The sequence below is a fragment of the Charadrius vociferus genome, unplaced genomic scaffold (assembly GCF_000708025.1).
Source record: "Charadrius vociferus isolate BGI_N301 unplaced genomic scaffold, ASM70802v2 scaffold477, whole genome shotgun sequence".
NCBI classification, from domain to species: Eukaryota; Metazoa; Chordata; class Aves; order Charadriiformes; family Charadriidae; genus Charadrius; species Charadrius vociferus.
Window position 1 is genome coordinate 2,504,056 of NW_009649449.1, and position 24,593 is coordinate 2,528,648.

At 56.2% G+C, this 24,593-nt stretch overlaps 1 protein-coding gene across 1 annotated transcript in view; it reads left to right on the forward strand.

The window, feature by feature from the left end:
• The window catches only part of AGRN (agrin), a 130,130-nt gene that overhangs the window by 70,941 nt on the left and 34,596 nt on the right, over positions 1-24,593 (forward strand). The window contains 5 exon segments of the mRNA XM_009889659.1: positions 11,387-11,602; positions 12,711-12,935; positions 15,065-15,289; positions 15,438-15,644; positions 22,133-22,354. Coding sequence (XP_009887961.1) covers positions 11,387-11,602; positions 12,711-12,935; positions 15,065-15,289; positions 15,438-15,644; positions 22,133-22,354 — 1,095 coding nt within the window.

The following is a 24,593-nucleotide window of genomic DNA, read 5'->3' on the forward strand; positions in this document are numbered from 1 at the left end:
TCTTCCCCTTGGCCATGTCACGCTGAAGTTGGTGTGTGGTACCTTCCAGAGGGAGCTAGTGCATCGCTACCAGCTCCCAAGTGAACCCACTGCAAATACTGCCTGGCGCTCTGCTGGGGCAGAGGATTTCTTGCCACAGAGAACGTTGGTTTTGTAGGAACATGGTTCGAAGTCACCGCGACACAAGGAGTCTCGCTGTTGCGTGGCGGGAGGCAGCGTGCAGCCCAGGAGAGGCTGGGCTTAACGCAGACCTTACGGTTTAGGGATACGGTCGCTACGTTTCATACTTTGTATGAAGTGCAGAGGGAGAGCAAAGGACAGCAGGAGGCGTGAAGATGCCTGAGACCCTCAGGGCATGAGCAGGCTCATGAGTAGACCTTGCAGAGCGGTTGGTGGCCTGGGAAAGGTCGGGAAAGGGCGGTGTACTGGTGCTTCCAAGGGTGCAGCTGAGTGCTGGCTTTGGACCTGCTTCGGACCAGCCATCTTTCCCTCCAGGCATCCAGAGACTGCTGCAGCCCACCTTCCCCCGCTGAGCTCTCTAATCTCCCTGATTTGTAAACACCGCGTTTCTCAGAGCGTGGCCTCCGCAGGCAGGTGGGAGCAGGTTAAAACCATCTAAGTATTTTTTTTTTTTTAAAAAAACACTTTTTTTCCTTGCCCTTGCCTCCCCTGCCTCGCGTGGGCTACGTACGGGCTGCCATCCCATCTGGGCGCGCTCTTGGTGCGCGCTGTGCTTTGGGTGTTTTGCTGCGGGGTGGTTCCTCGGGATGGGTTCCCGGTTTTGGCCGGTTGCTCTGTGGTGACGCCAGGGGGGATGTGGGTGCGCTGGGGTGGGCAGGCGGGGCGGTGGGAGCCCGCTGCCGAGGCTGGCTTCTCGCTCGCATCCCTTGCGGAGCGCCGTTCCAAACCGCTCCTCTCTCTGATGGAGGCTGAGGAATTCTTCCAGTGATTAGGAGCCGTGACAGTCTGCTCAGAGCTGCTCTCTCGCGGGGGGCGGGGGGCTTGTGACAGATTAATGAGAGAGACTTTTAAGATGATGTTTGATTTGCAAGAGTGACTTTGATGTTTTAGACCCAAGAACACCATGCTTTCAACTCCTCCCTGCTCCACCCTGCCCTGCCCGCCCCCAGCGCCGCCTTCGCCGTGCTCGCTACCATCTCTCTGCCTCCAGCACAAGTTCGCTTTTAGATCTTCCGACTGATCAACTTTTTGCCTTGCTGCCCACCCCTCCTGACCCCCAATGATAGACCACCATGTAGTCAGCTCTCCTCCTTTGTCTGCCTCGGCCCCTGCTGCCCACGTCGCTGGTGTCAGCCCTGAGAGAGGACAGTCCTGATCACTCTGCTGCTCGTAAGTTAGATTTCAGTTGTGGTGGCTTTTAGAAGTGAAGATTTTTTTGAAGGCAGTTGGGCTTCAAAGGATGTGGCTGGTGACGATCACATTTCTGGGTCTCTTCTCGCTGTCTCCCCGTGTGACACAGGAGCACGGAGTGTGTTTGTGGGGCTAAACTACCACGCTGTGGCCTTAGGAGAAGATATGTGGTTTCCCAAAGACTTCTGTCATGTGTAGAGCTGTGCAAGTAAGATCCTTGGAGAGCTGAGAGTGTCACAGAGGCTCCCAGACTGGATGGTGGACCATTCTCTCAATTTCTTAAGGACCTTCCATCCTTAGAACATGTCATCCAAACTGAATGGTTTCCTCAGCTTCTGCAGGACCTTCCGTCTTCAGAACTTGTCAGCTTGAAGTGGTTTGGGGATTTGCTCTGGAGAGGTTCTTGTGGCCTTGGGGACCACAGATTGGGAGCTGCAGTGTAGCTCAGCTCCATGGCTAAGCTAAACTGTGGGAATAAAGGTGTGCATGCTCCTGATGAGCGAGGAGGGGTGCTGCCTTCCCCATTCCCTTCCGTACCTGTAGGGCTGTATGCAGGGGTGTGGGCAGTGCCTTTAGCCAGCGTTTCTCTAACTGCGGCTTTCCTCATCCACATCAGTGGCATTGCCTGAAGTCACTGTCCCATCCTGTAGGCAAGGGCAGGGCACGAAGTGGGCGAAGATGGGAAAAACTGGGGCTCGAGGACTCAGGGTTAGCATGGCACTAATCCCACTCTGTCTGTGCCAGGACTAGCGGCTCTAAAGAAGAATGCTTGGGTTAAGCGGTGTGGTAAGGACACAGGATTTGATAGCTCTGCGTTTCATCCAGCGGAGGATGATTGAGATGTCCAGGGGACTGGGGCATGTCTCTGGTGAGGAAAGGCTGAGAGCCCCGGGGCTGTTCAGCTGGAGAAGAGAAGGCTGAGAGGGGATCTCATCAATGCTGATCCAGATCTGCAGGGCGGGTGTCCAGAGGATGGGGCCAGACTCTTTCCAGTGGTGCCCAGCGACAGCACAAGGGGCAACGGGCACAAACTGGAACACGGGAAATTCCCTCTCAACATGGGGAAAAACTTCTTTGCTGTGAGGGTGGCAGAGCCCTGGCACAGGCTGCCCGGAGGGGCTGTGGAGTCTCCTCTGGAGACATTCCAAACCCGCCTGGATGCGTTCCTGTCCATCCTGCTCTGGGTGACCCTGCTCTGGTGGGGGTTGGACTGGATGATCTCCAGAGGTCCCTTCCAACCCCTGACCATGGTGTGATTCTGTGAGAGCCGATGCTGATCTTGGCGTGGCATCCCGAGTTCAGCCAGGGCTGTGGGGTGGATGGTGCCGGTGGCCGCGTGTGGCTCTCCCAGCCCCGTGGCGGGAGGCCTTCGAGCAGGGCAGGCACCTCCTTCTCCCTCACCGAGCAAGCCCTGGCTGATGCAATTAATATTGATGGCAGGGAGGGTGGGCCCGGCGAGGGGAGTAGATGTGCACAGGCGAGAGTCTGGGCTGGAGCGCCGGCCTAACCGGTCTCCATGGCAACGGGCACCTCGCGCTCATGCAGAATTAATGCCGGCCTTCGCCGGCCTGACACACATACGCGTACGGCTCCGTCCCGGGGCCTTGCACTTCCCTCTGCCCGTTCGGCACGAGGGAGCCCCAAAAGCAGCTCTGCCCTGCTCTTTCTTTGCTCCCCCTGCCTTTTGAGCGTCCTTCCACGTTGGATGGCGGCAGGGCAGGCTTGCTTAGGTTGTCGTGGTGTTGCCTTGCCCCTTCTCCAGAAGGAAGGCTCGACCTCGTAGAATCAATAGAATGGTTTGGCTTGGAAGGGACCTCTAAAGACGGTCTAGTCCAACACCCCTGCAAAGAGCAGGGACATCTTCAACTAGATCAGGTTGCCCAAAGCCCCGTCCAACCTGACCTGGGATGTTTCCAGGTGTCGGACATCTGCCACCGTGTACTTCAGCCCTCGGGGTTTATCGTGCATGTGCCCCTGACTTTGCTGTTAGTGTTTGCTTGCTGCTGCCTCGCTTGTGCTTCTTGTCTCCTGGCTGAGGAACTGTCCATGTGGGCTCCTCACAGGCCCTGGGTGCTGTCTGGCAATTTTGGTGGCTTCTTGCCTGCTCCGTGGTGGTGGCTTCTCTCCAACATAGGTGTTTGCCCAGAGAAGCTGTGGCTGCCCCATCCCTGGAGGTGTTCAAGGCCAGGCTGGACGGGGCTTGGAGCAACCTGGGTTGGTACAAGGTGTACCTGCCCATGGTAGGGGGATTGGAACTAGATGGTCTTCAAGGTTCCTTCCAACCTAAACCATTCCATGATTCTATGATTTGTGGCTGCGTCTGTCCGGAGCTCGGCAGCGTGGCTGTCGTGTGTCGTTAGCCTTTCCTCTCCTCTACTGCTTTCCCGTCACTGGAGACGCTTTAAGCTATGCAAGCAGGTACATCCCACCCTCCTATCTCCCACCCACGAGCTGTAATCAAGTTTCCGGCTGTGCTTTTCTGATTGTTTTCCTCGGCCTGTTCAGAGAAGGGATGGACTCCCCTGGCATCTGGAGCGGGTCCAGGCTGGCAAACGCCCGTTCTGCCTCCAGCAGGCAGGGCTGGCTGGGGAGGGGGCAGCTGCCAGCAATCGCCTGCGTGTTTTCCCGGCATCCCCCTCCTCTGGGAAGGTTCAGGGCCCTCCTCCTCCTCCTCCTCCTCCCTTGGCAGGATTCCTGCCGAGGAGAAAGCTTCTGAGGGAAGGAACCATGTGGCCACCAGAACCTCTCTCAGGTGCTCCTCTCGGTGGCCTGGCCGCCTGGCCGGGCACTGCCGGGGAGCGCGGGGCAGGCAGGCGTGTGCCGCAGAGGGGCTGGCAGGGTGCGATAAGCAATCAGCAAGCCGCTCCAGTAGCATTTTTTTTTCTTTTCTGTACAGTGGAAAAGAGCAATTTTGACATTACGTTTATGATTATTGTTATTAAGCTGGAGAAACATTTTAATGTGAATGCTTGGGGCTTATTAGATAGAGCTCTTCACCTCAAGATCTCAAAGCACTTGAGGAAGCCAGCTTGTTATTAATCCCTACTGCTTATATTGAGCTATTTACCTACTGACATCGGGGGTTTGGTGATTATTATTATCCGCAGTTTTTGTAAACGGGAGAACCGAGGTACAGAACCGGATGGGGAGTTGAAGCTGGAAGCTGAAGCTGCTCTCTCCACCTTCCTTGCCTGCGGCCGGCTGCTGTCTGCCTGCTGCCTGTCTTCACTGCTCCGGTCCGGGAGGCTCGGAAGAAGGCTGGGATGGATTGAGAAGCTCACCAAAGAGCTCTACCTGGAGCTCCTGGTGCAAACTGTGGCGTGGGCAGACCTGATAGCTGGGAGAGAGGTGGAAGGTGCTGGCTCCAGGCTGGGGAGGGCAGGGTCCAACTTGAAGCCTTGGCTGCTGATTTTTTTAGGATGCAGGGGGCTGAAGGAGGGCACAGTTCAAGCTTGGGGGCGGGGGTAGAAGGGGTTGCTGAGACACAGAGCAAGCCTTTGCATAGATGTATTCTCCTGGGCTCTCACTTGGCAGAACAGTCTCACCAGCTCTGGCCCAGGAGTGCTCCAGGATCATCGAATGGTTTGGGTTGGAAGGGACTTTAAAGATTATCTAGCTCCAACCTGCTGCCATGGGTAGGGACACCTCCCACTAGACCAGGTTGCTCCAAGCCCCATCCAGCCTGGCCTTGAACACCTCCAGGGATAAGGAACTGTACGTGTGTGTGCTGTGCAGCATCTTCGTTTTGCCCAGTCTCTTTGGGCCCAGCTCAAGCAGGACCTTCACTTCAACGACAGTCTTCTCCCGAGATGCCTGCAGCCTCACACCAACTCCCGCATCTCCCTGCAGAGCGGAGCCATGTGCGGGGAGCCTCAGCGGCTCCTAGCCGTTCTCGTGGTGGCTCTGACCCTCCCTGTTGGCCACAGCGAAGCCGTCCTTTTCTCAGCTGTCCTTCCAGCCGTTTTGGGCATCTGCAGGCACTGTTGGACACAAGGAGGTGGAGCTGGTGCCATCTGCCCTGGCAGCTACTCATGGAGTACCAGCCACCTGTGCCCATACAGCCTGCTCGGGGAAATGCTGAGCTGAACCTTGGCAGGGGCTTCCCTGGTAATGAAGCATCCTGCTCCCTTCCTGGTGCTAATTAGGGGCTGCCTGAGGAAGTGTCACCGTGGGGTGGGAGGCATGGATCTGAACTGCTGTCATTACACCTGGTGCAATGGGTAGCTGTAGAATCATAGAATGGTTTAGGTTGGAAGGGACCTTAAAGATCATCCAGTTCCAACCCTGCTGCCATGAGCAGGGCCACCTCCCACCAGCCCAGGTTGCTCCAAGCCCCGTCCAACCTGGCCTTGAACACCTCCAGGGATGGGGCAGCCACAGCTTCTCGGGGCAACCTGCCCCAGGGGCTCACCGCCCGCACAGTCAAGAATTTCTTCCTAGTATCTTACCTAAATCTCCCCTCTTTCAGTTTTAAACCATTACCTCTCATCGTATCGCTCCCCTCCCTGATCAAGAGTCCCTCCCCAGCTCTCCTGGAGCCCCTTTAGGCACTGGAAGGGGCTATAAAATCTCCCTGGAGCCTTCTCTTCTCCAGGCTGAACCCCCCCAACTCTCTCAGCCTGTCCTCACAGGAGATGAACATTGCTTGCTCACGTTGTTGTTCTTTGTGTAGGAGCAGCTCAGTTCTGATGAATGCCAGCAGCTCTGGGCCCAGACAGCAGTAAGAAGTATTCTGCAGCCCTGACTCCCCCTCTTCCCACCCCAGTTTCAGCTGCCAGTGTAGATATGCTCCCAGAGGCTCCTCTCAGCTCGTCGTCTCCTTTCCACTTTTCTTCTCTGTGGTTCTCTGACGGAAGGCATCCCACTCTGACCTCCCGTGCATTGGTCCAGAGAAGCACTGGCGGGCTGGGGAAGGTGTTCCTGAAGGTGGCTTCTGTCGCTTGGTTGCTGTGCCTGGCTGGTGGCCCTGCTCCTCTGCCTTTTGGGAGGAGCCACCCCTCTCGCCCCAGTGTTTTTGATGAACACCCGATGCTGCGAGCCCCAGGGCCAGGCGAGGGCTGCCCTGCAGGTGGTTGTGCGGTAAACAGACACCATAGCGGCATAGTTCACTGCCCCATCTGCTCGTCTCTGGGGGCCGGAGGCAGCTGGCAGGCAGGTAGAGGCCAGCTGTGGCTCCAGCTGTTGCGGGGTGGGAGCTGCCCGGCATGCTCCCCTTGCCTGTTGGAGAATGCAGCCACATGGCATGTCCTCCAGGCCACGGCAGTGCCCTGACCTTCCTCCGCTCTGGGCTCGTTGGAGGAGAGGTCCGAGCGCTTCGATGCGCCCCTTTACCCTTCCCAATTAGCCAGAGGACAGGAAACCCTCATTAGCGTTCCTTTGCCCTGAACCAGTTGGTCACTGCGGGATGCAAGGTGGAGCCTCAGAACATAGCGTAGCTGAGCTGGAGTGATGCTCTTGAACCCGATCAGGTCTTGCCCCCAGCCTTGATCTCTTCCAAAAGCCTTTCTTGCTTTTGCCGGCTCAGCCTGGGGCTGCCGAGGGAGAGGAGACTGCTCTGCCCGCCCGTGGAGTCGTGCTGACTCGGTTGTGGCGGGAGCCACGGTGCCATGAATTATTTGTAGCAACACCTTTTGCTTTTCCCCTCTTCTCCAGCAAGCACACTTATTTTTTTATTTTTTTTATCATCATCGTTGCTGTTGTTATTGTTATTTATTATCCCGTTTCTGCTCCAGTGCTGCCAAGAGACGTGGAGAGGCTTGGCTGGCATTCAGCGTGGTTACAATAAGCCCGAGCCCTCCCTTTTGTTCCGTACAGCTTGCTCGAGTGTTGTATAGATACCTCACTTTAGCTGTTTCTCTCCCTCATCTTCGGCGGCTCGGGAGGTTTGGGAAAGGTCAGCTCCTAGCTGTAGCTTTTTTTCTGCTCCAGACAAGTGCTGCTGTCATTGTTTGCCAGATGCCGTGCTGCGCCTCGTCTCTGCAGCGCTGGGGTGATTTAACCGGAGCCGTGCTTCGCTTTAGATCCAGTCTGCTCCCTGACCTCGCTGCGCAGCCTTGCCGTGTGCTTTTGTAGGCGGTTTTGAAGCACGGTCTTCAACAAGCGCTGAGAGATCCCACCTCCCCGCTGCAACCGGGGAACAGGCACAATAGGCTGCAGCCTCCAACGTCCCAAGCGGGGACTCCATCTGGGGCAAGCTCAGGCTGCCTCTGCTTCAACCACTGCCTTCCAGTGTCCGCCCTGCAGAGGTGTCCGTCGTAGCTGTCTCCAAAGCCTCCAGCTGCCGTGTTGCTGTGGAGAAGGCAGCTTTGGTCTCCATCGCATCCAAGCCCTGCCCTGGCATGTTCTGGCGGGTGATGTAGGAGACATACTGGTAGGAAAACGTGTGGTTGCTATGCTGGTGACGTTGTACAGATGTCACGAGAGGGGCAGCAGGCTGGCAGAGCCCTGGTCCCTCTGCCTGGCCCTGGTCTCTGGTGCTTGTCCCAGTCAGGCGGGCAGATAGATGTTTCCTTGCCGTTTCCTTGCCGGAGAACCATCTCTTCACTCTTATCTGCCCCGTCTCCTCTCCAGCTCGGGAGCGTGAAGGTCCCTTTGTTGTACCTTGTCCTGACACCCAGCAGAGCAGGACGCAGCCCCGGGCGCCTGAAATAGCAATGGGACTGGGAGGAGAAGAGCGACCTGCAGCCTCTCGCTTGGTTTGATAGCATGGTCTTCACCAGCACCTTCAGGGAATCAAATTTAAGAGGTCGTTGCATTTCTGTACTCTTTTATCTGCTGCCTGGGTTTTATTCGGGCTGTCGTGTACGGGCATTAAGACAAGAGCGCTTTGTGCATCCCTTATTGCTGTCTTCTGCCCATACTCAGCAGAGCGGGTCTGTCTGTAGTGGCTCCGTGAAGGATTGTTTGGTGCTGAGTACCTTGCAACTGGGCTGATAGCTGCTTCTTTTTGCTTCTAATTTCCCAACTTTTATTCCTTCCACATCAGCGATGGTTACGCTTCTTGCATCCTCCCAGGTAAAATTAGAGAGAGAGAGAGAGAGAGAGAGAGAGAGAGAGAGAGAGAGAGAGATGTTGGGGAAGAAGGAAGCTCCCTCCGAATTTCATCCTTCGCAGAGCTTGTTGGGTTGAGTCATCTTAGCAGGCGTAATAAACCTGTATCATCTCCTGGGTCTGGCAGGGGAATTAAGGCATTTTGTTTGATTCTTGTTGGTGTTCTGAGCTTGCAGCTGCATCACAGCGTTGGATGGGTGAGTTTCCAAAATCATCTGCTGTGAACAAGTGGGTTTCTTCACCAGTAGCACCGGCGGCGAGCAGAAGTGAAAGAAACTTAAACGACCGATTTGCTTGTCACAAATTGTTTCTGGTTTAAAGCATTTTACTTCCTCGCTTTCTCTGCTTCTCAGCCTCGTCGCTGCAAGCTGCGTCCTCGTCCGCAGGGAGGACTGATGAAGCGCGGCGTTTGGGGGGTGCACCCTGCCGTACCCCCTCTCTCTGTCCTGCCCTGGGGCAGCCGTGGGGCAGCCGGGCCATCCCCTGGAGTCGGGATGAGCTCCGAGGCACTGCGGGATGCGAGCTTCTCTCCCGGGGATGGAGCTTGTTGGCAGGGAGTGGGAAGGTGTCTGTCAAACACCGGTGCTGTAAAAGCTCATTTTTACAACATTCAGTTGATGCAGAATGGGAGGTAAATAAATACCCTTTATAGCATCTCTTTTGCTCATGGCCTGTTATGTCATTGCCTGTTATGTCCCTAATGTGTTCACGAAATACAATTCTGGGGGCAAGGGTAGAATGAAAGTTCAATTCTGATAAAATATCAGTTTTCTTTATGTGGCTTGGCCCAATTAACTTTATAATACTTTGTGGCCTTTTTGTTATTTACCATTGCTTTTATCACTTCAGATTGAGAGATTCTTAAATATGTGTGGGTAAAACAATTGCAGGGAGGATTACTGAAAAGGTAACAAGACCCGGTTTAGCTCCAAATCTGAATGAACCATTTTAGAAGTTTCTTTGAAGAAGGCTTGTGAAGAAATTAAAACATTGCTTATGGGTTTGACTCTTCCACACCCCCCGCCTTTTTTTCCTCCCTTCCTTTTTCCCCCAGTCTCTAAGACGGCTCCATCTCAGCCTCCCTTGGGACTGTCAGAGCTGATTCTGCACTACACAGTTACCCTTCTGCTCCGCAGACCCGCGCCTTGGGGTGGGGGGACGGGGTGAATCCCCGCTTGTCCTGCATTTCTCATTCCTCACTTGCACGCCTCCCCTGCACCCTCTAAACTCTGAGCTCAACGGGCTTATCTGTATTTAAAAAAAAAAAAAAAAAGAAAAGGAGAAAAAGAGAGAGAAAGAGCAGCAATGGAAAGAGCAGGAGAGACTATCCAGAGCGCTTCATAAAAATGATGAATTGCTTTTAGATATTGGGCAGGAGAGAAAGAGAGTTCTTTTTTTATTTGATGATATTAGTCTTTTAGCGGTGCATTGTTGGTGTGCGTATGAGCTCAAAATCTCGAGGCAGTCAAAGGCAAACGCCCAGGAATTGAAGTGTAAATGAGCCACTGTCGAGCATTTTATTTTGCCTTTTATGATTTCTCTTTCTCTCATTATGTAGGTCAGTCTCCGTTTCTAACGTATGCGGTGTGCGTGGGAGAGCGCGGGGCGGTACGGTGCGCCCGGGGGTGGCGGGAGGTGCTGGCGGTGCGGTGGGTGCCGGGACGGGGAGCGCGCTGGGCGCAGGGACAGGGTGCCGCAGAGGGTGCGCGGTGCACGCCTGCCGGTGTGCGCGTACGTACGTGCTCAGCGGTGCGTGTTGTGAGCGGAGGGCTGTGCCCGTGGGCAGAAAGCTCTGGCATCTCTTGCTCCCCCATCTCACCTGCAGACCACTGAGTCTGGAGATACCTGTCCTCTCCTTTCCTCCCTCCAACCGAAGAATTACATTTCCTACCGCATTAGCAATTCAGATGCTGAACTGGTCTGTGCTGGCTGCTCTGATTAGTGGATGTGATGAAGAGATTTGTGCATCTCCTTTAGAGAGACACCAGCCACGTGATTCGTCTGCTTTGCATAAATGGCAATGAATAAAGCAGCGTGTGTGTGTGTGTGGGACCATCTGTCCCACACTGGGACAGGTGAGGATGTTTTCTCCATTCCTTGACTTTCCTTTCTCTTGCTGCTTAGCAGAAAACACGTGTTGTGGAGGAATCACAAAGGCTTGGGCAGAGCAAGTTCTTTCTGGAGCCCTGGGGACGCTCCTCCGTGTCTGTAGTGGGGTCAGAGACAGGTCCTTGCTGCCTTGACCTCCCTGCTGTGGTGCAGAGCTGGTGACAGACCTTTCTTTCTCCAGTTTGCGCTGGCAATAAGCAGAACCGGCAGCCTGGAGTGAGAAGGGGCACAGAGGAGGCAAGAGGGCTGACCACGGGTTTGTTAGCTGGGTTTGGACCATAGAATCATGGAACGGTTAGAGTTGAAAGGGACCTTTGAAGATCATCTAGTCCAATCCCCTGCCCTGGGCAGGGACACCTCCCACCAGCCCAGGTTGCTCCAAGCCCCGTCCAACCTGGCCTTGAACACCTCCAGGGATGGGGCAGCCACAGCTTCTCGGGGCAACCTGCCCCAGGGGCTCACCGCTCGCACAGGAAAGAATTTCTTCTTAATATCTAACCTAAATCTACCCTGAGCCACCTCTACATCTCCAACATACCTTTGGTGTCCCTGGAGAAGGACCCAACTTAACCACCTGGTTCCCAGCAGGCAGCGAGAGGCAGCGTGACATCCTCACCCTAAGCCGGGGCAGGACCTTGCTGCACCGAGAGCATCCCCCTCTCGCTGGCACTGCCCTCGCGGTCCTGGTCCCCCAGAGGGCTGCAGCCCCTCCTGGAGCCCGGGTGGTGGGAGCAGCTCTGCCAGGGGACAGAGGGAAGACAACGGGTGGGCACATGGACCCGGGTGCTGGTCTGTACCCCTCCTGTTGGCAGAGGAGCAGCCGCAGCTTCACCTGTCTCCATGTCTGTGCCCGCAGCGTGTCGAGGGATGCTGTGCGGGTTCGGGGCGGTGTGCGAGAGGAGCTCCACCGACCCCTCCCAGGCCTCCTGCGTCTGCAAGAAGACAGCCTGCCCCATCGTGGTGGCTCCTGTCTGCGGCTCGGATTATTCCACCTACAGCAACGAGTGTGAGCTGGAGAAGGCCCAGTGCAACCAACAGAGGCGGATCAAAGTCATCAGCAAGGGACCGTGTGGTGAGTGCAAGAGCAGACTCTCCTGCTTTCCGGAGGTGACCGCGCGAGGAGGCCAAGGAGACTGGTCCTGAGCTCATGTCATCACTGCGGTGCTGGTGGTGTCGTGGGGGATGGGGACAGGTCCGATGGGAAGGGACGCTGAGAGAGTCACCAGCTCTGCCTTGGTGATCAGTAGAATTTAATAAGCAGGCAAACTGGTGGCCAAAGGCGGTTCAAGAGGTGCGTGGCAGCCCAGTGGGGAACAGCTCTGCCTTCTGCACCACGCTGCCTTCCCGCAGCGGGTCACATCTGCCACGGTGAGGGAGTTGGAGTTGGAGGGACCAGGCGTACACAAGGGTTGGGGGGGTTGAGGAAAGCCCTTCCCCAGCCTGGCGTTCACCAGCTGTGAGCACGGAGCTGTGGAAATGAGACCCCCATCTTCTCAGCTCAGAGTAAATTAACTTGACCTTTCTCTCGTGCGGCTCTCTGGCTTGCAATAAATCTGCGCCCGGCACTCCTGCTGGGGCTTGTCAGAGGGGAGAGAGTGCCGAGTGATTTATTTAAAATAATAATCGTTAAAAAAAAAAGTGACAAATAAAGGAAAAATAAAAGAAAACAAGCTGGCAAATAAATTTTGGCCCTTCCCCATCAGTGAGGAAATTGCTCCTTGAGCTCTTCCTCTAATTATGGTTTGCAGGAGGTGCCTTAAGGACCCTCGTTTGGCTCGTTTGCTGAAGCAAGAGGCTCTCGGAGAGCATGTGCGGGGAAGGGAGCTCACAGCAGTGAGGCCGAGAGGTTTAGATAGGAGAGGCTCTGCTTCAAGTGCCAGGTGGGGAACGAGCCCCATTCCACCCGTGCTGTGGGTTTGGGGCTGATCCTACCCACCTCCGCAGACATCGGGGTGGCTGAGCTCCCTGCTCAGCACCGGGTACACGGCACTGGCTTGAGTGGACAGGAAGGGAAGGACATCCATTGCCGTCATCTACGTTTCTGGCTGCTTGGAGGGACTGGGGCTGTCTAGGTGGATATCATGGTGTGTCGGGCTTATTTGTCCCATGAGAGGAGCGAGCGAGCAAGAGTGGCACCTCTGCGCTCACGCCTGTGCCGTGCCCCCTCCTCTCTCCCGCAGGCTCCAAGGACCCCTGCGCGGAGGTGACCTGCAGCTTTGGCAGCACGTGCGTCCGCTCCACGGACGGCCAGTCCGCCAAGTGCGTCTGCCCATCGTCCTGCAGCGGCGTGCCCGAGAGCACGGTGTGCGGCAGCGACGGCAAAGACTACCGCAGCGAGTGCGACCTCAACAAGCACGCCTGCGACAAGCAGGAGAATGTTTTCAAGAAGTTCGACGGCGCCTGCGGTGAGTCCTCTGCCTCCCCCCTCCCTGGGGAGTTATCGCTTTAAAAACATTTCCTTCTGCGTCAGGATTATTGAGGGCAGACCAGCGGGAAACGGCAGGGGTTGGGGAGAAAAAAAACTTGCCTGCTGTCACCAGCTCGAAAATGCGGCTTGGGCAGAAAAAGGTCAGTCTGTGGGTGACGGTTTCTGAAACGCAGACCGAGCCGGCGCTTCCCCCGTGGCGTTTGGTTGTGAACATTTCTGCTGGGGACCCACTGACCTAGAGAGAAGTAGCAGCATCTGTGCCACCTCCTTTCCCTCCTGCCCTCTCCCCTGGCTGGAGGCCGCCGGCTGCGTGTTTTTTGGCAAGAAGCCTGCTGGTAGCCGGCGTCCCGGGGCTCGCGGGCAGGCAGCTCCCTCTAATTAAAGGAGCCCGACAGGCGCACATCCCAGAGCGCAAACACAGTCCTGCCACCCCGAGGATGGCTTCCTCTTTGGCTAACGATGGCTGTGGATACTTGTAATTAAAAGCAACTGTCTTCATTTGGAAAACCATGAGATCAGCCAGGACACGTGCCAGACCAGTGTTTGTCCCCGGGGAAAGGAGTGTGTTTGGGCAGGCTGCGAACCTGGAAGAGTTTTAATTGCGCTTTGGCTGCTCAGTCCCAAGTAGGGCGAGATGGGCACAAGTGGGAGGTGCGAAAGAGGTGATGCCACGCCGGGTGCTCCTGGTTTCTAGGGCAGAAAGGAGGCTTTGAGCTTCACTGCTCCTTTGGGATCCTCTTGATTTTAGCTGGGCATCAGCAGAAATTCAGGTTGAGCAGCCCGGCTGTAGAACCCAAAGATATTGGAAGGCGTTTGGACTCTATTGGGTGTGCTGTAAGGTTTGAGGATGTACTGCAAGGCAGGGGAGAGAGTGGGGATGAGCAGTGCAGGCAGAGCACATCTCAAATATCCTCAGCATGCAGTCCCAGAGGTATGTCTGTGCGTCTGCCTCACCCCAACCCCTCTGATGTGGTCCCCATCTCCTCAACTATACCTCATCCCTGCCCCGCTACAGCAGCCTTATTTACCCACAGCTCCTTGAGTCCACGCAAGATATTCTTGTGATTTTGTTGGGGTTTGTAGAGGCCTCCAAGGACGTAACACGTCCCTGGCTGTCTGCCGGTGCGACTGCGGGGCAGCAGCGAGCACGGGCAGCTCTTGCCGGAGGGGGAATGGGAGACGGATTGGGTAGGTCCTGTGGGAGCTCCTTTGTCTGCTTTGTTTCCATGATTACCGCACTTGCTAAAACGGATAAAGCAAAAGAGTTCAGCTGTGACCCTGTCCTAGGCCAGCCTTCCCCATGGGATGTGGGGGTGACCAAAAGGGAGCTCCCTGGGCTGCTTTCGAGAAGCCGGGCAAACGGGGGACAGTATTGTTTCCTCCCCTTGGCGGCCTGGGACTGTGGTCAATGCAGGGATTTCGGACTGGTAGGATTGAAGGGTGGAAACATCTGATTGCGTTTCTGCAATTGCAGAAAATGAATCAGCACTCTCCAGGTACCTGCTTGACAAGGAAGAGAAAAACCCAGGGCTAGAGTAGGGATTAGCGATCAGCCGGCACCTGTTTTGCCCATCTCTTTGGTATGCTAATATGAGCTAAGCTCATCAGAGAGAATGATCCAGATAAGCCCAGATTGGAGCAGTGGGGCAAGGCAGCGTGTGGCCCTGGCTGCCTTCGGGGCTCTTCCAGCCCACTCTGGGAAGAGTGGGAGGAGCAGGATGGGAGTACGGAGCATCTCGCAATGCCCAGGGAACACCCCTTGGACTTGAGAGGTTCATGTGGGTCGGAGAGGGAGAGCCTTGTCCCTTAGACAGACGGGAGTGAAGGCAGCTCAGGATGGGGAAAAAAGGCAGAGCTCGACCCAACCATCGCTCACGTTGGAAAGGGCGCGTGTCCTCGGTGTGTGCGGCTCAGTAACAAACGAGTCCTCCCGAGTACAGAGCCCTACAGATGTCCAGTCCTGAGAAAGAGCTGAGCACACGTTGAGTGCTCCAGGGGAAGGTATGGAGGCTCTTGGGGCCAACTGGGAGGGAGGAGGACAGGCTGGGAAGCACCTCTGGGTACGGCATGAGTGTGCCTAACTGTCTGCCCTGGCTCTGTGCGCAGACCCGTGTAAAGGCGTCCTCAACGACATGAATCGTGTTTGCCGGGTGAACCCCCGCACCCGAAGGGCGGACCTGCTCTCCCGCCCCGAGAACTGTCCCCCAAAGAGGGAGCTGGTGTGCGGCGACGACGGGGTGACTTACGACAACGAGTGCGTGATGGGGCGCTCGGGGGCCATCCGAGGACTGGAGATCCAGAAGGTGCGTTCAGGGCAGTGCCAGCATCAGGGTAAGTACTTCTCTGCTTCCTGGGGAACAGGAGCATTCGGGTTCCTGCCCTTCCCCGCCGCTCCGTCCCGTGCTCTTGGCAATGAGAGTATACCCCCTTCCCCTGTCCCCGGGGTGGGTGCGAGCGGTGCCGTCCTCTCTCCTCCCAGACAAATGCAAGGATGAGTGCAAGTTCAACGCTGTCTGCCTGAACCGCCGTGGCACCACTCGCTGCTCCTGCGACCGCATCACCTGCGACGGCGCCTACCGGCCTGTCTGCGCCCGGGACAGCCGGACCTACAGCAACGACTGCGAGCGCCAGAAGGCTGAATGCCACCAGAAGGCTGCCATCCCAGTAAAGCACAGCGGACCCTGTGGTAAGCACTGGTGCCGCCGGGTTGGTCGCCCGCAGGAACACTGGTACCCCCACACTTCTCACCTCCCAGCCCCAGCAACCAATTTAAGCCCAGCCTGCGTCAGTCCCTTCTGGGCAGGCAACGGTGCTCGTGTTGATGCTGGGAAGATGCAGGTAAGTTGTGACTGGGTGCCCACCGTCTCAGCAAGCCACAGGCACTCTTCAGTCTCGCGGCCGATAAGCCCTGATTATCCGTTCCTCCCTGTTCTTTTTCCTTCCAGCAGTCCTCGTGTGCGTTTGTGCGTGTGCACGTGTTCCTCCTTGGTCTTGTCTCTGATGTGCTCAGTAAAACGGGGAAGAATCATTTGTGTTTAAACAGTACCGAAGTGTCTGTTGCTGTCCAGTTGGTTTCTCTCATTCACCGCCACCGCCAGGCGCACGTTCACCACCACGCAGTTCCCGTGCAGCCCACGCCATTCATTTCTCCTCCCAGGGTAGTGCCAGTCCCCAAGCTCCTTCCATGCTTCCCCCTCCATGCCTGCCCGCTTCTCTCAGCTCCAGGTACTCTCCGTAAGGAACTCTTCCCAGCGCGCCTGCTCTCTGGATGGCTCGCCGTGTCTTTGTCTCGTCTCTGGGAGAAGCTTTTGACAAATGGACGCTTTTTTCAGGCTTACGTGATAGGATGGGCCTTTGGGTCCCTAGGATGTCGGGAACGTCCAATTTTAAAATTACTGCACAGAAAATTAAGGAGGTTAAACACTGTCGCTGGATTGATTTGTGTGAGTTGAAAGGACTGTTCACTTTCGCTCAAATTGGGTTTTACTAGCTCTAGGACCGTGTGCTATTATTTAAGCTGGTGTTTCATAAGGTATCAGATGTATCAAACCTTCTGAAGTACTTGGAAATTAAGCCCTGTGTTGTGGGTCTGTTTTGTTGGCTTTGTGCTCCTGCGGTAGGTTTCTAATGCTGCCAGGCCCAGCTGCTTGAAAACGGTTTGTCAGGCTCCCAAAATCACACTCGATAGAATCACAACTGTTCTTTTTAATCATCTGTTTCGCTGTGTTGCTGGTGGTTGAAATGATTCGGAGTCAGTTCCCCATGTTCTCCCTACGGGGAGGGCAACAGAGGCACCTTTCAGTCTTCTCTCTCCCCGGGAGCTGGTGTTGGATGGCAACCAGAAGCCTTGCTGGGAAGCCGTGTGCTCCGGCAGCTCCTGGTGCTCATTTTCCTGCCTGTGTTATGTCGCTGTGGAGCTTTGCTGGAGGTGTGACCGGCCTCTGGGGCTGGCATGGGAAGGGCCGGGGCTGCCCCGGCGCAGGGGAGGGGAGGGCGAAGCGAGGTGCTTCACTGGGCTCCCGAGGCAGCTCTGGGGCAGTGGGGCCAGGAGGTGGTTGGTGGCCGGGCTGTGGTGCCCCGGGCTCTCTCCACACCCTTTTCTGTTCCTTCTTTAGGGTCAGGCCCTTGCTAAGGCTTCCCGAATTTCTAGGGCGAGCGGAGAACTCGTGCTGATAGTTACTCTGCTGTCAGACGTGTCTTTTCCACCACGTTCAGTAGAGTGAGGCCAGTGGACAGTAGGATATGGTCCCTGTGCAGCTGCTGTTCCTCTCTCCATCTTCCTCTCTTTGATTTTTAGCTTCCCCCCAACTTCTCTTCCCCCAGGTGAGGCCCGCGGATGTGCATATCTGCTTTCAGGAGCTACATCCTTGTTGGGTAGGAGCAAACAACGCCTGTCATCTGCGGGGAAGTAAATCAAAGCTGGGGCTCTGTCTGTCAAAGCCTGGGATTTCAAAGTCCCCACGACAGCTCCAGGCTGCCCTGTAGCAAGTCACCATAGAATCACAGAGTGGTTTAGGTTGGAAGGGACCTTGAAGATCATCCAGTTCCAACTCCCCTGTCATGGGCAGGGACACCTCCCCCCAGCCCAGGTTGCTCAAAGCCCCGTCCAGTGTCTCACCACCCTCAAAATGAAAAACTTCTTCCTAATATCTAATGTAAATCTCCCCTCTTCCAGTTTGAAGCCATTCCCCCTCGTCCTATCACTACCTTGTAAGGCAGGAGGTGTGGGCAAGCCTTTGGCCACCCCATCCGCTGAGGAAAGCATCTTCTCTCTGAGCTCATTGCTGCCCTTTGGGAAGAAAGCACGTCCTCTTCTGTGTCACCAGTTCAGACTCAACGCGAGGTGGGAAATGGATTTAGAAATGGGGACGGGGTGGCGATGTTGCTTGCCAGCATGTGTGTCAAGACAGGTCTTCTCAGCATAAGCACTGCTGGTGGCTCAAACTTCTCTCCTGGCTGAGGCTTTTTGGGATGCAGGGATGGGATTCGTGGGACACTTAGCAGTGGGTGAGACCGGGGGGCTGAGGGCACTACGGGCTCCATCTGCACCCAGCATCCAGGGTGGGGAGCGTGGTGAGTTCATCCGTGCCTCTGTGGGGATACAGGAGATGCACGGAGCTGGGGAAGGGCAGGAATAGAAAGCCGGGGGCCGGTAGTATGATCGCAGTGGTCTAACCTGAGTTCTGCTGCTGTCTTTTCCAGCAGCAAGGTGAAGGAGGCAAAGCCAAACAAAACAGTCCAGGTCCTGTGTTTAATCCTTCTCTACTTTTACACCACGATGGGGCAGCTGAGAAAGAAGGGAGGGGATGAGACCGATGTGGACAGGAGGTGGAGGGAAGGTGTCTGTAGTTGCATCTGTCTCTTCCTCCCTGCCTCTCTCTGCTCGCTCTCTCCCGCTTTCCTTCTCCCTCCGCTCTCTCTCTCTTTCCTTTTTCGTCTGTGTCTTGTGTTTTCAATGGTGCCTGTTTTGAGGAAGGAATTGTTGTTTACACCACGATGGGGCAGCTGAGAAAGAAGGGAGGGGATGAGACCGATGTGGACAGGAGGTGGAGGGAAGGTGTCTGTAGTTGCATCTGTCTCTTCCTCCCTGCCTCTCTCTGCTCGCTCTCTCCCGCTTTCCTTCTCCCTCCGCTCTCTCTCTCTCTTTCCTTTTTCGTCTGTGTCTTGTGTTTTACAGTGTTGCCTGTTTGGAGGAAGGAATTGTGTCCTCGCAGCACCCTTCTGCTCCCTACCCGGACATCTCTGCTAGGAGGTCGACTTTCTCCCCTTCTCCGTGGCCAGTGACAGTCCTGGCCTCTTCTCACTGCTCCCCTCCTCTCTAGTTTTGCTTGAGAGCCCCTGGGATGGAGAGATTGCCCTGGTTTTGCTCCCATCCCTCGCCCCAAACCCTTCCTGCTGGATTGGAAATGCCTTGCAGTGCAGTGGGTTCTTGTCCGGTGCTCGCTGTGGCTTGACCCTTCGAGGCAAATGAGAGTGGGAGCAGAGGTGGGTGCTGTGACCCCCCCCCAGAGTCCATAGCAAGCCCCTCTTTGGCCGATACATCAGTCTGGACTGCTCCCGGTTGATCTTACCTCTCCTTTTGCCCCCAACTAACCCCCCTTTCTTCCCCACCTCCTCTTTCCCAGAGACTTCTGCCTGCCTGGGACTGTGATGCTTGTCCCTTCGCTCTCCGTAGTGTGTGTCATGCTTGTCTGTGCAAGTCCAGTGGGCAGGGGCTCCGCAGGGATTGCAGCTCCTCTCCCCAGTGTCCAGCAAAGCACCAAAAGTGCCTTTTGGAAGCCCTGAGGGGCTTTCTGTGCTCAGATGTGGTTCTTCTCTAAGAATTCCCCCCCCGTGTCCCTGTGGAGTTGGTGCTGGAGCCCCGCTGGGTGTCGCGGGCACGGATCGATGGGGCACGATGAGTTACGAAGCAGCTTCAGAACCTCTTCCCCATATCCCCAGGCAAGGCTGGCAGGAGAGCTCGGTGTCCCCAGGGCTTGGTTAGGTTTCTGCACAGCCTGGCAGCAGGTGAGGGCTCATGCCCTTGAACCTGTCGGGGTGCAGAATGAGCACGTTTGCTCCGTACCTCTGCTTCCCTGCCTGGAGAAGATGGAGAAGGGCCAGGAATCAAAGCGGGTCTTGATTTGTAGCACAGCCTAAGGTCCTTGCTCGGTAGGTCCTCAATTATATCCACCCACGTCAGAATTGGTGCCAAAACTCCCATTGACATCTGCAGGTGCCCGGGGCTGTGTGGGAAATTTCACAGGCTGAGGTTCAGGCTGCGAAGGAACTTCATGTGCTGCAGCTCTGCAGGTTTGCTTGCTTAAGAAGGGCGAGAAATGTCAGGGCAGCGTTCTCCATCAGGCCTGCCACCTCCCTACGCTCTCACTCGCCGCTCACTTGCTCCCCGAGACAAGAGTGTGAATTTGGATTTCAAATGAGCGCATGTAATTGCTTCGTGCCCAGCTCGTGGCGTCCTTACTGCCTAATTGCGTCCAGCAAAGGCGCGTTCTCCATGCGAGCCTGTGACGCTGCACCGCAGTCGTGTCCCCCCCAACACAGAGGTTGTTTTTCAAAAAGTGAAACGCAAGCGGGAGATGTGAGCAGCATCGCAGGGCAGAGCACAGCTGGGAGCGGTTCCTGGTCCTTGGGAACTGCTCGGGAACTTTTCAGCTGCGGGGAAGTTCAACGGGGATTGTGGGATTGCGGGAAGTTGGGGACACAGTTGAAAAAGCTGCGTCAAAGGAGTGGCCGTGTGCCTGAACTGTCGCCTTCTTCCCTGTTTCTTTGCAGACCGTTGGCTCTAAGTTTTGACTCGGCAGGCGCTTCCCAAAGACCCAGTTCCAAAATTCAGGCTTGCCTGTGCCCATGCTATGGGGCCGTTTTCTCCCTGGTTGGCAGCGTGCAGCCGGACTCCTGGGGGGTCAAGCCTTGCTCTTGCTCTGTAGATAAGCCACCATGGTGCTAGCAGGAGCCAAAAATGGACCTGTTGCCCCTGTCCACTGTGTGCCACGCCAGCGGGTTCCGGAGGGCTTTGTCTTTCCCACCGCCCTCCGGCTCTGTGCTTGCATCGCTGTTTGGTGTTGGTGGGGCTGCGCTGTCTCTGCCTGTTGCATCCATCTCGCTTCGGCCGCGTTGTCTGTTCCTCATACCTGTTTTGTCATGTGTCCTCGTCAGTGTTCAGCACGGATTAAACCTGTGTCCTTTCCTTGCCCCAGGTCCTCAGGGCTTTTCTCTTGAGTCGCAAGAAGGGGTCGTTGGGTCAGTGCTGGGTCTGTTCCCAGCAGCACGGCCGGTCCTGCCTTTTAGCTGCCTGTCTTGGCGTCTGGATGGTGGAGGACATCCCTGGAGGGTCATGCCTGCCTTCAGCAAGAGGGCTGGGGACCGGGTGGAACCGCAGGGCTTTCCCTGCGAGCAGTTGCAGAGCTGTACCAGGGAGTGGGACTCGGCCTTTTCTCTTTGCTGTCACCAGCGGGGTTGGCCGCTCATCTCATCGTCACTGCCGGGCATCTTGCAGGGAAGGTACCACTTGCTCGACCGGCTTTGATTAAGCAGCTCCAGTGAGTGAGCAGAGGGGATGGCTGCCTCTCAGCCTCCAGCCCACGCTGTGGGGCATTACCCATCCCCAGGGAGCCTCGGGGCTCTGCTCCTAGAGCCACGTGCCCGAGGACCGGCCCGAAGCAAGGACACCGGGTCTCTTCACCCTGCCGCACAGCAGGTCCCTGGCCCTTCCAACACCAGCTTGCGCGAGGAGGGGAAGGGAGCTGGAGCTGCTGGGGAGAGGAGAGAGACGGGCTGTGTGTGAAGCCAAATTGTAGAATGTCTGAAGTTGGAAGGGACCCGTAGGGATCGTTGAGTCCAACTCCCTGCTCTTTGCAGGACTGCCTAAAACTAAACCATATGACTAAGAGCGTTGTCCATGCAGGTGTCCTCTCCAGCCAGATCTTCCTGGGTGGGACCACAGGGGGTGTTAGGATGAGCTATTCAGTGTGATGCTGAGGATGTGGGACCTCAGTGAAGGGAACTACCCCTGTGTGAGCTTTTTGGCTACTGAGGGTTCGGCAGCCAGTGCCAGGTACCGCGTGACGGTGTAGCGAGTGTCCTGGAGGCACCGAGACCCACACTGAGGAGGGCTTTGTGCTGTCTTTTGCCTTTCCCTCTGCCACAGAGCTGGTCATTCAGATCCCACTTCACAGGCAGGCTCGTGGCACCACTGCTTCCCGGGTAAAGAAGTGCCGGGTCACCTCCTGGCAACGAGGGACCTCACTCTGTGTTGCCCTCCCTCGGCACATGATGCTCATTCTTGACGCTGGCTGGGAGCTGCTGGGGAGACCCAGACATGGGGGTTTGGCACAGAAACCCGTGGGGCTGATCCCACCTCTGGCTGGGATGGAGGAAACGAGGCGGGAGTCCCGTTCCTGGCGTGCGGGGAGAAGATCTTGTGCCTGCTTCCCATCCCTAACCTCTGCCAAGCATGGGGAAGATGCTGAGCTGGGCATGTCGGGGGGGCATGGAGGGTGCAGGGGCTGGGCTGGTGCCAAGGCCAGGAGCTCTGTGCGTTTGCCACGGCTTGGGGGAGGCAGGCGGGGGGCTGCGGCTGGGGATGCTGGCATGTCTTGCTGTGCACAGTGCCCCGGGGGAGCTGGAGGAACCGCGGACTGAGACCGGTGCCTTTCTCTCCTGTCCACTCTACAGACTTGGGGACACCCAGCCCGTGCCTGAGCGTGGAGTGCACTTTCGGGGCCACGTGCGTGGTGAAGAACCAGGAGGCCGTGTGCGAGTGCCAGCAGGTGTGCCAGGGCCGCTACGACCCCGTGTGCGGCAGCGACAACCGCACCTACGGCAACCCCTGCGAGCTCGACTCCATGGCCTGTGTCCTCAAGAAGGAGATCAAAGTGAAACACAAAGGGCCCTGCGGTAAGAGCCGATCTCTGGGGCTTCCTCCTCCTGCTGCTGGCCACAGCTGGGCTTGTTTGCAGCCCTGAGCGTGGCCCCAGCCGTGGGGAGATGGGGCTGTTGGGGTGTCTTTGTGCTTTGGTTGCCACCACGTAGCGTACGCGACTCAGACCCACACACCGCAGTCCCGTCTGTGAGCGCTCTCTCTGTGCCGGCACAGCTTTGCCAGTGAGAAAGTGGTTTCGGAGAGACACGTCCTGAGCTGGTCGGGTTCTCCTGGGATAAAATCCACCAGGATGGTCAGGTAGGGTTAGGCTCATTGCAATTTTGTCCAAAATACGGTCTTTCAGCCCCTAACCTTCAGGCTGGCTAGCAGGAGCTGGTGCCTGGCTTTCCACCCGGGGCTGGTGCGGCATAGCGGTGCCCCTCTCAAAACCGGGCTTAGTCCCTTACAGTCGTTTCCCCACTGAGCTGCGCTGTGCAGTCCTACTTGGGGAACATGCTCCTGAGCTGTAAGGTCCTTGAGACAGCCCAGAAAAGGAAGACCCTTCCTCCAGAAAAGCAAAACCCCCTCCAACCCGCAGAGCTCCTCGCTGCAGCTTAGCAGGGACACCAGTGGGGTTTGGGTCGGGAGAAAATGCTGCTACCAGCTCCACGCAGTTACGGGAGAAACCGTGAAGGATGCAAATACTTCAGCTGTCGGGCACACGCTGTTATGGATTGAAGAACCCACAACAATTTATTGTCGCTTAGACAATTATTCTATTACCTGATGAGCCCTTCCTACCCAGGAAGGGGTATCGGGAAAAACGAGGAAACCCGAGGGCTGAAATATAAACAGATTTAATAGAATGTGACTAAATAATTAACGTTACTAACACTAAAGAGCCAATATTGATCCCTATACCAATATAAAGTATTACGAGGATTATACTCAGCCCATTCTATCCATAGGAAGCCGTGCGGTCCCAGCAGTGACAGCAAATGTCAGACACTGTGAGCGCTGCGGCTTCGGGAGGAAGGGAAGGGCTCAGGGCTCCGGCACTGGGGCATGAAGTTCTCAGGATGGCAGCCATCAAGGAAGAGGAAAAACTCCTCAGCAGACTTTATAATTTATATTGAATGTGATGTTGATGGCATGAACTAACCCTGTTGGACAACTTGGGTCAAGTGTCCGGGTCTCGCTCTTCCTCATCCCCACACCTGGTGAGCTTGAAGACACTGAGACCTTGAAACCCACACACCGTAGCTGGCTAGAAAGTAAATATTTTCACGAATTTAGATGCTAGAGCCTTCTAAAAACGGTTTTCCCCTAGCATTAGAAGAGACCTTACTGCAAAGTAAAATTACGGGAAGAGAAATCAATCCTGTGTCGCTCAAACCGGGACACGGGCGCTTGAGTCTGTGCCCAGACTGCCTCGGGCAGTCCCTCTCCCGACCTGCGGAGCCCAGCGCGGCCGCAGCCTCGGTGCTCTCGATAGAAACCTCCCGGCCAACAGTCCGCACGAACCCAGCGGGGGGTTTGTTGCATCTTCCCTCCCCCATGCAAAGGCGGCAGCTGCCGTGTGAAAGGAAAATAAGAAAAACCCATCTTTGAGCCAAGTTCCTCCTGAGTTGAATGGCAGGGGAGGGAAGAGGGGGGGTTTGTCTGAAGGGGAGAATGAAGCCGTGAATCACTAAATACCCGGGAGTGAGGAGATGTGCTGTCCGGTCTCTTCTGCAAGGAGTGATAGCTCCTTTGCAAGTGAGTTATTACGAAGATAAAAGTCTTTTCTGACCCGAGCCCGCGCGTGTGTGCTGTGCGTGTGTGTGTGTGTCGGGCTGAGGATCCCGCTGGGGGAGGTGGCACGGTCCGAACCGGTGCTATGTTATACCTGCGTCCAGCCCTGCTGGCACCCTGATAAACTGGGGGAGGACAGTACCCCCCTTCCCAACCGACCACCTCCTCCCGCCTTGCCACGTGTGCATCCCGCCGCCTCTCTCCCCGGGGGAGACTGCCCGCTTGCCGCCCGGGATGCTGCGCTCCTTCTCCCAAGGCTGAGAGTGATTTATCACTCCTTGGAATTACACTCAGCCGCTGCTCTCTCTCCCGCCTCCTATTTAGCTGTAACGGCATACAGCTCTGGTGACATTTCATCACGGTTACTCCTGGCCCTGATGGCTTTTACAAGTAGTTATTGCCTTTTTGCCTCCGAGCCTGACTCTCCCTCCTCCTGCAGCCCTTGCCTCCGCTCCTTGCCCTGTGCCTTGCAGCTCCCCA